General features: G+C 37.9%; 1 protein-coding gene across 1 annotated transcript; it reads left to right on the top strand.

Annotated features, from left to right (window-relative positions):
* Positions 1-4,442: 4,442 nt before the first annotated feature.
* On the top strand, positions 4,443-6,819 carry REME1 (Pentatricopeptide repeat (PPR) superfamily protein). The gene has a single exon (XM_079017371.1). It carries the CDS (start codon positions 4,594-4,596, stop codon positions 6,529-6,531), a length of 1,938 nt encoding a protein of 645 aa, XP_078873497.1. The 5' UTR covers positions 4,443-4,593; the 3' UTR covers positions 6,532-6,819.
* Positions 6,820-14,054: the final 7,235 nt, after the last annotated feature.

The following is a 14,054-nucleotide window of genomic DNA, read 5'->3' as shown; positions in this document are numbered from 1 at the left end:
CAGCTGGCAGTGGCTTTATATACCTATCATTTTTTTAAAGCAAAATATTAAGAAAAAACAGATCAAGGATTGATGATGCTACATAGATTTTTAAGCCGTTAATTGTTGATGCGATAATGGATTGTAATTTCAGATTTTTTTGTCATTGCATCCAAAAGAAAAGTAATCAGAAAGAAATTGCATTAGACATATGTAGAGGTAAGCAATCAGAAAGAAAAGTATAATTGAGTTGCTTTTAACAGTGTAGACAAATTACTTTGAAAGCTATTCACATGAAATACATCAGCGTCTTTCTAATGATCTGAAGTAAAAAATTACTTATTGTGAACAACTATATCTTTTATACATATCAGATATCAGATGCAATTTTTTTAAGGAGAGATCTTAATTTCGTTAGGCTTACTTGTTGAACATGGAAATGAAAGAGATGAAGAATACGGGGGCAAAATGGTCATGTTCAGAAATTTAACATATTTGTTGCTATTTTTTTTTGAAAGAGAATTTGTTGCTAAAGTTGACAATTTATGGACTAAAAACGTTATGAAACCATGAAATGAGTACCAAAATATATACATACATATGGTGTCATAAATATAATGGGTTTGGTATATGGGTCGCAAAGCCCATATGTTAAACTTGTGAAAATGACCATTTTGCCAATTGCCAAATGGGAATAAAGAAATATTTAACTGTAGCAAAAAACTCCCTGACTCCAAGAAGAGGGAGTAAGCAGATTACATTTCAAAAACCATGAATACATCTACATATCAATCGTCAACACATAACCATTATAAAAAGTAGCTAATTATAAAGAGAAATGTCACCATAAACTTAGACTAATGAAACAGGAAAGGGTCAAGGGAGGCAAAAGAAATATGAAAATTATTTAGAGAAATATTTCACTTAAAAGATGGGAGACAAAACTCACATCTAGAGAACAACTAGAATCAAGTCCTAGTTTACTTGTTGTTGTGCATAGTGCTTAACCTCATGGATTGTAAGCCAAACAAATAATATTCACTTGAAGAATGAAGTAAATTATAAGATATTGGTCATCCTGGTCAACTTGACTAAAAGAGATATAATGGCATGCTTAAATATATTTAAATATATTTATGAAGCCTTCAGTATCCTATCTGGTAAAGAAAAAAGATCAACATATGACCATAAGAAAAATGACGAGCCAGCTCAGCCTTTCTGAAGGACTAACACGTCAAGGGAGTGGAATCATTGGCTCATTTGGCAAAGCTGAAGAGCTTCGTTATGTAATTGCTATAGTTCGTCGATAAGATTTACAACCTTATTTTTGTTTTATAAATTAGGGAAAATTTCAAGAGATAGAAATATACTTCACTTGTTTGTAGTGGTGATAGAACTCCAAAGCAAAAGGTGAAGTTAAAGGACTTGTTAATGCAACACGTAATTTGTGTATCATATTAGTTTTTACCTTGTCTTTTTCAAACATCCACTGCAAGGTTATAACTCATTTCCGAGGTTATAACTCCTTTTATTTGGTTGCTTGCTTTCCGCATTGTCAATGATCACATCTAAACAGGTGATTCTTCAGAGGCTAATTCATGTCTCATATGTGGTTCTTCAGGAGCAGGAGCTTGTTTGCTTATCCAGACAAAAATAGTCTCTCCCTTTTCTCTGTAGTGGATATCTGAACATGTGGTTCTTCAGGAGCAGGAACTTGCTTGCTTTCTGCATAGTCAATGATCACATCTAACAAGTTCAACAACTGAAACACAGCAAATCAAACAACAATTAGGGAAGAAGAAAAAAATACATTTAAGATTTTACCAAAAGAAACGAATGTGCAAATTCTACCTGCTCAAGATGTGAAATACTTCTCAAATAAAGGGGTTGATTCAAGAGGCTCAACAACATTGTTATGTCCAAGAAAACACAAGAGTCACTCATTGGGGCATTTTATCAAACACTTGGTGTTCACCAAAAAGTATCCCTAAACAGGCAGTGATTAATTATTCAAATATTACCAGGTTGTTGTCTTATGTAGTAACAAAGCAACCAAAAATAACAAGTGGTAGCCTGGGTTGTAGGAGCGTAGAGAAATAAAACATCAATTGTGTTTAGAAGATTTAAAAGATTTACAAACAACGTAAAAGATTTACTGATGACTATACTAAGATTTGATTACTCACCTACGTATATAAATGCATCATGGTTCCATCATTGGCAGTGGATAACAAGTTCACGACCTCAACCACTCTGTAGTCACGAAACCTTGTGGTAAGATTCTTGAGGGTTTCAACGACCCTTGTAGGCTCGAGAGTAACCAAGTCGCAGGGTTGTGATGCCATACCGGGAATCCATAGCCAAGCTGGGTGAAGGAACAAGACGATTTAAAAAGATAACTCTAAAATAGGAGATAGAAACCTAAATTTCCTTTTAGGTTTTGAAAACATGAATTCAAGGAGAGGAGGAAACCTTGCTGGGCTTAGAATCACTAGTTCTTCATCATAGAGCCCTCAATCGTAATGATTTTGTAAGGTCTATTTTTGGGAGCAAAAAAACCTCAATCTCAATAGAAAAAATGAGAGAATCGGGATTTTAGAAGAAAATAAAAGACCTCCCGCTAACTACAAAGAAGGAAGACGCACGTTAGGGTTCTTCGTTTGTGTGTTGTTTTGATTTATCTATGGGAAATTAGAAACAAACGAGAATCAAGCTTTGCATTCCATACTTCATAACGATAACTCATGGAATTCACAGAGCTTCATTAAGCTAAACCATGGAAAAGAGAAAAGTAGAAACGAAGGAAGATGAGAAAAAGGCAGAGTTTTCTAATTTTTGAGGATTTCGTTCCTGCTTAGCTATCAAAGGTTGGAAAACGCGCGTTCCATTAAAATTTATAAAGCGACATCCTTAGACGACACACATTTTAGTATAGGTGCCCTCCGTGTTTTTTAGTTAGACATTAATTTAAGGGCACGCAATAATGCGCGACCTAAATCCTTTAATTTTTTTATGAGATGACACTCTTTTAATGTCACACGCTTTTGCGTAACATAAATCAAGGAGTGTCGTGGTTTGCGCGTCGTAAAAGGGTCTTTTTCTTGTAGTGCATACCCTGGAAATTAGGGTTTCATTAAACAGCGTGGACTCGCCGAGTCCAACCGCGAACCCGCGTCCAAATTGCGATCCTACTCGGCGAGTTTGAGCTCCAACTCGCCGAGTCTCCTCACAAAATACCAAAAATATAATAATAGATAATACCTGGGAATCCGGGCTGTTACACCTGCTTGTATTCCGTATTATGATATCTTCCTGGGAAATTGTACTCTGACATTTTTATGATTATGACAATGTTTTCTGACATGCAACATCTTTTGTGAAATGAAATGATTGTTGAATGAATTATTCCTAAATGTTTTGCTAAGTACATGTTTTAAAAACGAAATTTTTGGCCCGTATTTTTGGGATGTTACACTAAACTTCAGATTTTCAGAAACCACAGGGACCATTTTTGAAGTTTTGTCTTTTTAAAAAGTAGTATGCCTTAGGGGGGAAGAGCAATATAGAGTCGTAGCGGTCTGGATGAGGAGAGGGATAAGCGGGAGGAGAGCAATATAGAAAAGAGAAGGGTGTTTCGGTTTGATGAACCCGCTGGAGGTTGAAACCAAAGAAGAAATTTGGGGAATACGAGTTGGGAGGCATCCGGCTTGGGCGAGTTTGACTCCCTTCACCTTGGGTCCAGCGGCTTGAGCAGGAGGAGAGAAACGATTCCGTCCTCCCCTAGGCAGACGGAATCGTTGTTGGGTTCGCCGACAGTTTATGAATTTAGTGGCGGTACCGCCGGCTCATGTGTTCCTTCACATGTGGGTTCTAGTGGGATGGAATATTTATTGTATTTGGCGGGTTCGCCAACCCACTGTTGGGAGGATGGAATCGTTTCTCTCCTTCCGCTCAAGCCACTGGACTCAAGGTGAAGGGAGTCAAACTCGCCCAAGTCGGATGCCTCCCAACCCCCCAAATTTCTTCTTTGGTTTCAACCTCCAGCGTCTTCCTCAAACCGAAACACCCTTCTCTTTCTATATTGCTCTCCTCCCGCTTATCCATCTCCTCCTCCAGCTCGCTACGACTCCTTCCCCTCTTATACATGCATATTGAGATGAATAGCCAATAACATAATTTGCTTCCTGCCATTATTCTTTTTCATTCAATGCAAGATGTAATTTTCTATGTTTGTATTTTTTATTAAAAAAAACAAATTATGTACAACATTTATTGTTTTCTTTTTCTTTTAATAGAACAAATTATTTTAGCAATTTTTTTTAGTTTTAAATTAACAAAACTCTATTTTTAAAGAAAACAAATAAATATTATGTTTTATTTTATTTTATATTTTTTAATTAAATTAAATAAAGAAAAATAATAGGTTGAAAAAGATAGGATTTTTATGTGTATTGGTTGAGACTTGAGAGTGACCGAAAAGATAGGAGCTGGCGCTGGGAGGGAAGGACGTACAAAACTCGTTAAAACACTACGTGCTTCTTCAGATGTTCGGCAATCATCAGTGATTGTGATTCTGTTCGTCTCAATTTTGATTCAGTTTACACTTACACACAAATGAAATCAATCTCCATCTGCAACCCCAAATCCATATCTGCTACTGTTGCTTTTGCATTACAATCGTTGCTACAATTTCATCATCAATGCCACCCAACTCCCCTTCAATCACACTCACCGAATACACTACTTGATGAATTCACTGCCTCCTGTTATCGCAAAGACCTCCCGGCTGCCATGAAAGCTTTGTCTTTCATGCAAAAGCACCAAATTTGGGCCGATTCCGTCACATATTCTGAACTCATTAAGTGTTGTCTCGCTCGTGGCGCCATCCAAGAAGCCAAACTAGTCCATAAACACGTTTTCTCTAATGGGTACAACCCCAAAACTTTCTTGATTAATACTCTCATGAATATGTACGCCAAATTTAACTTATTAAACGAAGCACAGGAACTGTTCGATGAAATGCCTGAGAGAAACGTAGTCTCTTGGACCACCATGATAGCTGCTTTCTCTAATGCAAAAATGAACGACAAAGCCATGGAATTCTTGATTCTTATGATCAGAAACGGAATTTGCCCCAACATGTTTACTTATTCTTCTGTTTTGCGATCCTGCAATGGCTTACCCATCCTCAAGCAAATCCATTGCAGCATAACTAAAGCTGGTTTGGAATCTGACGTATTTGTCAGAAGTGCACTCATTGATAAATATTCCAAATGGGGTGAACTCCAAAACGCATTAACCACTTTCAACGAAATGGAAACAAGTGATTTAATCGTCTGGAACACAATAATCGGTGCATTCGCTCAAAACAACAATGGAGATGAAGCTTTGAATCTCTTCAAACGAATGAAGAAATCCGGATTCATGTCAGATCAAGCAACATTAACCAGTGTCTTAAGTGCTGTCACAGGGATGGCTTTATTAGAACTTGGAAGACAAGTCCATGTTCATGTCCTCAAGTACAACAACCAAGACTTGATTCTTGGAAACGCGCTTCTTGACATGTATTGCAAGTGTGGAAGCATGGAAGATGCAAGATTTGAGTTTACAAAAATGGTGGAAAAAGACGTAATCTCATGGAGCACAATGATAAATGGTCTAGCACAAAACGGTTTCAACCATGAAGCTTTGAAAATGTTTCAAACCATGGAAGCTTCCGGAAGCAAACCTAACTACATCACAATGGTTGGAATCCTATTTGCTTGTAGCCATGCGGGATTAGTGGAAAAGGGTCGATTTTACTTTGAAAAAATGGAAAGTATTTATGGGATTAAACCGGGAAGAGAGCATTATGGTTGCATGGTTGACCTACTTGGAAGAGCCGGTCAACTCAATGAGGCTGTAAAATTGATCCACACCATGGAGCTGGGACCCGATGTGGTGACGTGGCGGACTCTGCTCAGTGCATGTGGGATGCACCGGGACACAGGGTTAGCCGCGTATGCGGCTAACCGAGTCCTAGAACTTGACCCTGAGGATTCGGGTACGTATAGTTTGCTATCAAACATATACGCGAATACTCAAAGGTGGGAAGATGTGGAAAAGGTGAGGAAAACAATGAGGGGTAAAAACGTCAAAAAGGAACCCGGGTGTAGTTGGATTGAAGTGAATAAAGAGATTCATGCGTTTATAGTGAGGGATGATTCGCATCCGGAGATAGAAAAGATTATGAGAGAGGTGAATTGTTATGTTAAGAGGTTGAGGGAAGTGGGATATGTTCATGATACGAGTTTTGTGTTGCAAGATGTTGAAGGGGAACAAATGGAAGATCCGTTGTTGTGTCATAGTGAAAAGTTGGCGATTGTTTATGGTTTAATGGTTTTGGTTAAGGGGAAGACTATTAGGATTAGGAAAAATATTAGGATTTGTGGAGATTGTCATCTTTTTGCTAAACTTTTGGCGAAAATGGAGAATAGGAATATAGTTATTAGAGATCCGATTCGTTATCATCACTTTCAAGGAGGAGTTTGCTCTTGTGGGGATTATTGGTAGTAACATTAGGATTGATTTTGCTTTTAAATTTTCTTACTTACTAAGGTATTCTACCTTGGAAATCTACTTAATTATAGCATTGTATTTTCAAAAAAAGGAAAAAAAAAATCTTGTTAGACATTATACACATCAAGAAATCCACCCAATTATAGGAGTGAATATGCTTTGTATTTGGATGACATTAGTATAATTGGGTAAATTTTTGGAAATATAGTTTTGTAATAGGATGAAATGAAAGTAGATGATATGATAAAGAAATGAGTAAATTACACGAATGGTTTGGGTTAATTTGCGTGTTGATCCCTAGCTTATTTTTTTAATTCGGATCGTCCCCACTATTTGTTTTTGTTGCGCCCCTGGTCCTTCCTAGACATAAAAAGACTATTTTGTTCTGAGTTGTTTATTCTTTTTATTAAATTGTATTATATATTTATTTAAATAATAAAATAAATTAAAATAAAACCTAACCGTGTATTTATGAATTTGATTTTTGGTTTGAAAGAGTTTCTGATTCTAGTGGGTTCGGTGGGATGTTTTTTTTGTGGGATGTTAAGGTGGTGAAGTTTTTCATATAACCTCATAATCTCATATGCTTATTATCTTGAACAAGTTGCAACATGATTTGGAAAAGTGGTTCCTCTTGTTCTCACTTAAAATGCTCTTCAGCTAGTCCAGTTCACTTTGTATGAACCTCCTTGATTAGGAACACCTAAAGATATAGATGCCATGAATTTTAAAACTGTTACGAACCAATTAACCTAATAATGTATTATAAAGCCACCTAAATAATAAAAAGGCAACATAAAAACACCAAACTTGAAAATATATTTCAGAACATGCCACCCGTATCAATGAGAGTTGCTTTGATAAATAGAGCACCCAATGAACCAAATGTTGGAAGTCTGGAAGAGATAAGGGGGTGGGTGTGTAATTATTAGCCTAATTATAAATAGATAATTACAATAATTAAAAAGATATATAAATAAATAAATAAGGGCAAAAGTAGTTTTTTTTATGCTGGGGTACCACTAGATGTGGAAACGGGCCACCAAGGGGTAAAAGGGTATTTGGGCTCTTATTGATTGGGTTATCTACATTTTGTCGTGGGGTGTTAAGTTGGGCTAACACTTTCTTTTTCGTCTACACAACAGAAAGGGGAGTATTAATTTTTTTTTTCACAAAAACGGATGGTTTAAAATAAAAAATATAATGTCCTTTGAAAATTCAAATCATTTGAAAAGACTATTTTGAACTTTGATTTTGTTTTCACCTTTGATTTTGTTTTCCATTTATTTTATTTACTTAAATATTTTTATAATTAAAAAATATATAAAATAAAATTGAACCCCTAATGACCCCACCCAACCAATACATCTCTATTTAAAACACAATCACTCTATTTCTCTATCATCCTTACTACATGAAATTACCATCAACCACCATCGGCAACCGTTAGCCACCACTAGGTCAGGCCCGGTCCTGACGGTGGGCAACCGGGACGGTTATTCAGGGCTCATGTCTCTAAAGGACCCAAAATTCGTAGAGTATATGATATAATTATATAAAGAAAAAACCAATTTATCTAAAAATGTTAGGAGAAATATTTTACTTTAAATTAGGTGTTTTTGTAATGATTTGATTATTTTTTTTGTTTTTTAGTATTAAAAGTGAATTTTATAATGTTGTGTGTATTTTCTATTTAATTTTTATTATATTTATGGTTTTTGGGGGCCCATTTTTTCTTTTCGCTCTGACCACTTTTATCTTTGGATCGGCCTGCACTAGGCACCACTGTCACGTCGGAAACCACCGTCATACTCACAGAGAACCATTGCAACTGATGGAAACCACCAAATTGCTACCTACTCCAACCACCTTCACCGATGTAATCAGTGCAGACCAGGAGTCGATATGTGATCAGTCGATAGAATTTTCATTGCAATGGTAAGTAAATAAAAATTTCTCCCCTTGAACAAATTCTTTGCTTTCAACTTTCAGTATGTCGGAACTTCCAATCCTGATTCTTTTCTCCTCTTCTAAGCTCTATAATACGTTAGTCTTGTCAAATAATTCAGATTTTTGAATTATATTTCCAAATTGTTAGCTTTGATTATTTTCTCCTCTTCTACTTTTCTTCGCAACATAATATTGAGGTAATTTCAGATTTCTTGTGATTCGAATCTTGTTTGGTATTTTGGTAATTTATTTTCTATACTGTAATCTGCGAAATAGTAATCGACTAATTGTTTCTAATAGTCAACTATGGAACTATGGTTTTTGGATATTTTAAGTATTTAAAACTATTTTTAGGTATTTACATATTATATATATATATATATATATATATATATATATATATATATATTTAAATTCTTGGCGCATCGCGTGCTCTAGGCGAGCGCTTAGCGCGTCGGCCCCCAAAGGCTTTAGCGCTTTAGGGCACTTTATGCTTTTTAAGACTATTACGTACGGGTCCGTTTTGGTAGTGTTATAACAAGAAGAAACAAGAAGAGGGGGTGGTGTTCATGGTGTTATAATACCCTTTAAGAAGAGAGAGATAGGGAAAGATAATTTGATAGCCAATAGATGATCTCGTTTCTTCTTGTCATTAAGACAACAAGAAGCAACATGTAGAACCTGGTTCCCGGTACGTATTTCTTGTAATTAATAACTCTTAATTCATGCATTTTTGTCTTGGACTCAGCGAGTTAAAGGACCAACTCGCCGAGTACGAGCGGGATGAGACGCGGGGTCTGAGCCTCGGACTCGGCGAGTCGGTTCCCCGACTCGGCGAGTAGACCCTGTTTGGGCAAAAACCTTAACCCGAGTGTTTGCACCCTATTTAAGCACTCTAACTCAGCATCCCTTGCCCTTAACACTTCCAGAGAGCTGTAGAGCGAAACCCTAGCCCCCATATTGTTCTTGTGAGTGATTTTTGCTTGGTGAAGGAAGTTTGGAGCTTAGAAGAAGAAGGAGGAGGTTGGAGAGTGCAAGGAGGGGAGTAGATCCGAAATCTACACTGTGAGAAGCTTCCATTCAGGTAGAAAAGCTCCTACCTTGATCACTAGTTCATTAGATACCATTTTGTCCCTAATTGGTGGTTTTCAAGCCCTAAAACACCAAACTCCATGTGTTTGTGCTTAATGATCCGAATGGACTTCAGATCTAGACCTTGTGAACGTATTAGAAGCATAAAGTTTCTGTGGTTGAAGTGATTGAGGTCCCCATTGAGTGTATGACCTCATAAAGAGCTTGGATTTGCCTTTTTGAGCTTATAGGGCCATGAATGCATGTAAAGTTTGCAAATTTACGTGATAAGCATGCCCTAGGAACATAGATCTATGGTTTTGAAGCGTTGCATGTCTCAGATTTGGTCTATATGGGAAATGGGTCAAGGGACTCGGCGAGTCCCAAAGTGGAACTTAACGAGTTCTTTGAAGATGGCCTTAGACTCAGCGAGTTGGATGAACAACTCGGCGAGTCCTATGAAGATTGCCTGGTACTCGACGAGTTGTTTTTCAAACTCGACGAGTCAGATGAACAATAACTGAGTAAGAGGGGTTTAGGTGTTGAAGGTCCAACCCTTCGTATTTGCACGCGGAATTAGCAATCTAACGTGTAGCAATAGTCCCAGAAACCCAAATCCTCATAAAGGATGCTCTGGTGAGGATTTGGAAGCGAGTGGGAGATCTGCTTGTATGGACTCGGCGAGTTGTTCTTGGACTCAGCAAGTCGGATCGCGAGCCGGTTCTATCGTCCCAAGTAGTGAGTTAAGGGTGACTCAGTGAGTAGGAAGAGGGACTTGTAGAGTAGGATCGGGTTAGTGGGAGAAGGACTCGGCGAGTCGGTGCCATGACTCGGCGAGTCCAGTCCCCTGGAAATTGACTTTGACCAAGGAGTTGACCTTGGACCAGGGGGTGGGCCAGTCATCTGACCTAAGGGTGTGTATGAGTGGCTAATTTATGTTTATGATTTATAGTCGGAGGATTACCGATTCGGCAGTCAGGCGCTTAGCAAGCGAACTTTCAGCAGCTACTTTTCGAGGCGAGTTACCTTCCAGTAGCGGTGGGTCTAAGGCCACAATGTCGGCCGCCAGTAGGAGACGTATGATAGATGATTGTCTTTGTGATATCATCTAGGTTTGTTACTACCTAATATGTTATATGTTAGCATGATATGTTGTATGTGATAGTAGTAGAATTCGGTTGTTAGGACCGAAGGGTAGTCAGACACCCCAGGTACTTCTAACAGTATGTGATGATATGTTTGCATGTTGGCTTGTTATGTTATATACGATAGAGGTAGTAGGAGGGGACTAGTTCCCGAGTTCGGTTGTTAGAACCGAATGGTAGTTCAGGCACCCCAGATATGTTTGATAATATGCTTATGTTATGTTATATGTGATAGTGGTAGTAGTAGGGGGTGAAATAGTCCCCGAGGTTCGATTGTTGTCACATCCCCAAAACCGGTGAACGGCGGAAACGTTCTAGGGTGGAGGACGTCATGTATAGTATCACAACAATGTAAAGTAGTAAACAAGCAACAACATCATCCATTGCATTAATAGTATAATTTCATACAAGTGTGCTCTGTCATGTTATATAGACACCAAAAATTATATACATCAAAGTAAAAGAGGAGTCTTGAACAAGCTCCTTCTTCTCAAAATATGGCACCTGTACCTGTCTACTGGTGACCTGAGAATACAAGTTATTTTGAAAGCGAGTATCAGCTTTAAAGCTGGTGAGATCATAAGCATATTAGTGTCTGAGTTTGTATGAAATCATTTGTAAGATGTTTTGTAATGTATAAGTTCTGTTAAGTTTTGTATGGTTTGTATTTGTTTGAACTCTCCTAGAAAACCCTATGTTTTCTACTAAAAGTAGCCTTCTACCAAGGCATCTAGTATCTGTGTGTGTGTCTCATGTAAGAGTGTGTATTTTCCCAACTCCGACTATCATTAACCAAAAATATAGTTTTTACATCACCGTGCATCGTGTGCATGATCACGAAGTGAATACAATGGGGAAATATTATAGTATTGTAGTGTTGTATTAAGTAACTACTGTTGTACTAAGTACCTTAAGCAATTGTAATTTTTAAGGTAACATGTGATCGGCCTGTATCTTGCTACCGACTCAATAGTAAAACGACAATGTAAGATGTCGTAAAAATGATGTTTGGCACCCGTAGACTTGCAAGTCCCACTGTAGCGAGCAGCAAGGTGTAGGATAGTTAATCCAGTATAGATCTATACACAAACTCATACGCTCCCCAATTAAGGAGATTCTGATACAAAAACAGTCATGGCAGGTAGTGTCATGACCTGTTTAATGGCTCACATAACTGTGTTAATGTATATGTAATGTATAGGTGTGCTAGTTGTATTGTGCGTTCTTTCTCTGTCTAGCCTGTATGTTTGTTTCTCGTCATAGTGTCTATTGTTTGTTTCTCCTCACTCTGTTTCATGTTTGATTCTCATTATAGTATGTATTGACTCATGGATGAACTGACTCTTTGTATGTTTCATTGTTCTAGTAATAGTATCTTCCTAAACTACCCCTATGGTAGCTTACTAGTAAAGTATGAACATGTCAGTATACCCTTGCTACCCAAGGGCATGGAATTGAATGAAAGAAATAACCTTTTATATCTATATACATATACATAATATATAACTAGGATTCAAATGACCTTGGGACAACTAATCTTGATACCCTGAGACCACAATCAAACAAGAACATGAGACAGGGTAGACTAGCAGTCCTAAGCCCTTTCAATCCTACTTATATAACTATATCTATACAGATACACATAATATAAGTTCAAAAGAGTTTAAGTAAAAGTATTTGACCAATAAAGGAGTTTGTAAGATAGTTTGAGGTAAAACAGTTTGATAAATAGTTTGGAAAGTAAGAAAAACCATTTGCTTGGTAGTTATTAATCACATGTGATTGATATAATAACTATAATTGTTCAACTTGTATTCCCCCCATAAGAGCATTTAAAAACATTTCAAAGGTTAATTTAGGGGTATGAACTCACCTGTAGTGAGTGGTTCTGAAGAAAATGTTGGATCAGTTGCTAAGTGCCAAGTGTTGACTTGAGTACACACACGAATCCTATTTAGCATATATTGATACATATATGAATATAATTAGTGTTATGAACAACTAATTAATGAGTTGGGTCCACTTTAGGGACTGGTAAACACTTATTTTGAAGTGTTGCAACCATAAATGATTCTACGAATGGTTATAAGGCTATACAAGAGAGTGTATAGCCAAAATACACACTATATGTGTGTGCGGCCATGTGTGCGGCCAGGTGTGCTGCCAGCACGTGTATGCGGCCAGAAGACATGTGCTGCCAGAACATATGGTGTTCTTGGTGTTCTTGGTGTTCTTGGTGAAGGATGTTACCTTTTCGGATGATACTTGAGAGGATTTTCGAGCCCTAGCTTTGTAGAAGTGTAAGAAATGATCAAAATGACCAAGGATAGTATATATAGAAGGGTGTGTGCGGCTGGAGGGGTGTGTGTTTGGCCTGTGTGCCGCTGGTTGGCCGCACACACCTAGTTTGGTGTGTTTCGCCCAATTTTTCGATGCTACAACCAAACTAACCCATCCTCCGACATGTATTTCAATTATACTAAGCTTTAAGAACTCTTTTAGATCTGAGACTTCATTATAAAATAGCAAAACGAAGCTAACTTTGATAAAAATGAAGAATGTAAACTAGAAATTTCGGGTTGTCACATCATCCCCTCCTTAGAAGGAATTTCGTCCCGAAATTAGAATTTAAGCAAATGAGTAATTACAAGTAATTAAGTAAAAAGATGAGGGTATTTCAGTTTCATCTGATCCTCTTGTTCCCAAGTGAATTCAGGTCCTCGCTTGGCGTTCCAGCGAACCTTCACTATCGGGATACGACTTTGTTTCGTTTGCTTGACCTCTCGGTCCATGATCTCTACTGGTTCTTCCACGAAGTTGAGGCTTTCGTTGATCTCGATCTCGTCGAGTGGGATAACAAGAGTCTCATTGGACAGACACTTTTTCAAGTTCGATACGTGGAAGGTAGAATGTACGTTACTAAGTTCGCTCGGTAGATTGAGTTTGTAAGCTACTGGGCCGATTCTGGAAAGAATCTCAAAAGGCCCAATGTACCTTGGATTTTGCTTTCCACGATTTTCGAAGCGTATCAAGCCCTTCCAGGGTGAGACCTTCAATAGAACACGGTCGCCCACCTGGAATTCCAACGGTTTTCTACGTTTATTAGCGTAGCTTTTCTGTCAGTCTCTGGAGGCTTTTAATCGTTCACGGATCTGAACGATCTTCTCCATCGTTTCCCGTATGATCTCGAGACCTGTGAGAGTGCTTTCAGGAACTCGTCCTTTAGCTAACTGGGTATCACCCACCTCAGCCCAGCACAGAGGGGATCTGCACTTGTGGCCATAGAGGTCCTCGAATGGAGCAGCCTTTATGCTTGTGTGATAATTGTTGTTGTAGGAAAATTCGACAAGG

The sequence above is a fragment of the Lactuca serriola genome, chromosome 8 (genome assembly GCF_051521515.1).
Source record: "Lactuca serriola cultivar US96UC23 chromosome 8, Lser_US96UC23_V15, whole genome shotgun sequence".
Taxonomy (NCBI): Eukaryota; Viridiplantae; Streptophyta; class Magnoliopsida; order Asterales; family Asteraceae; genus Lactuca; species Lactuca serriola.
The sequence above is the reverse complement of the archived record's forward strand: the minus strand, read 5'-3'. Positions and strand labels throughout refer to the sequence as shown.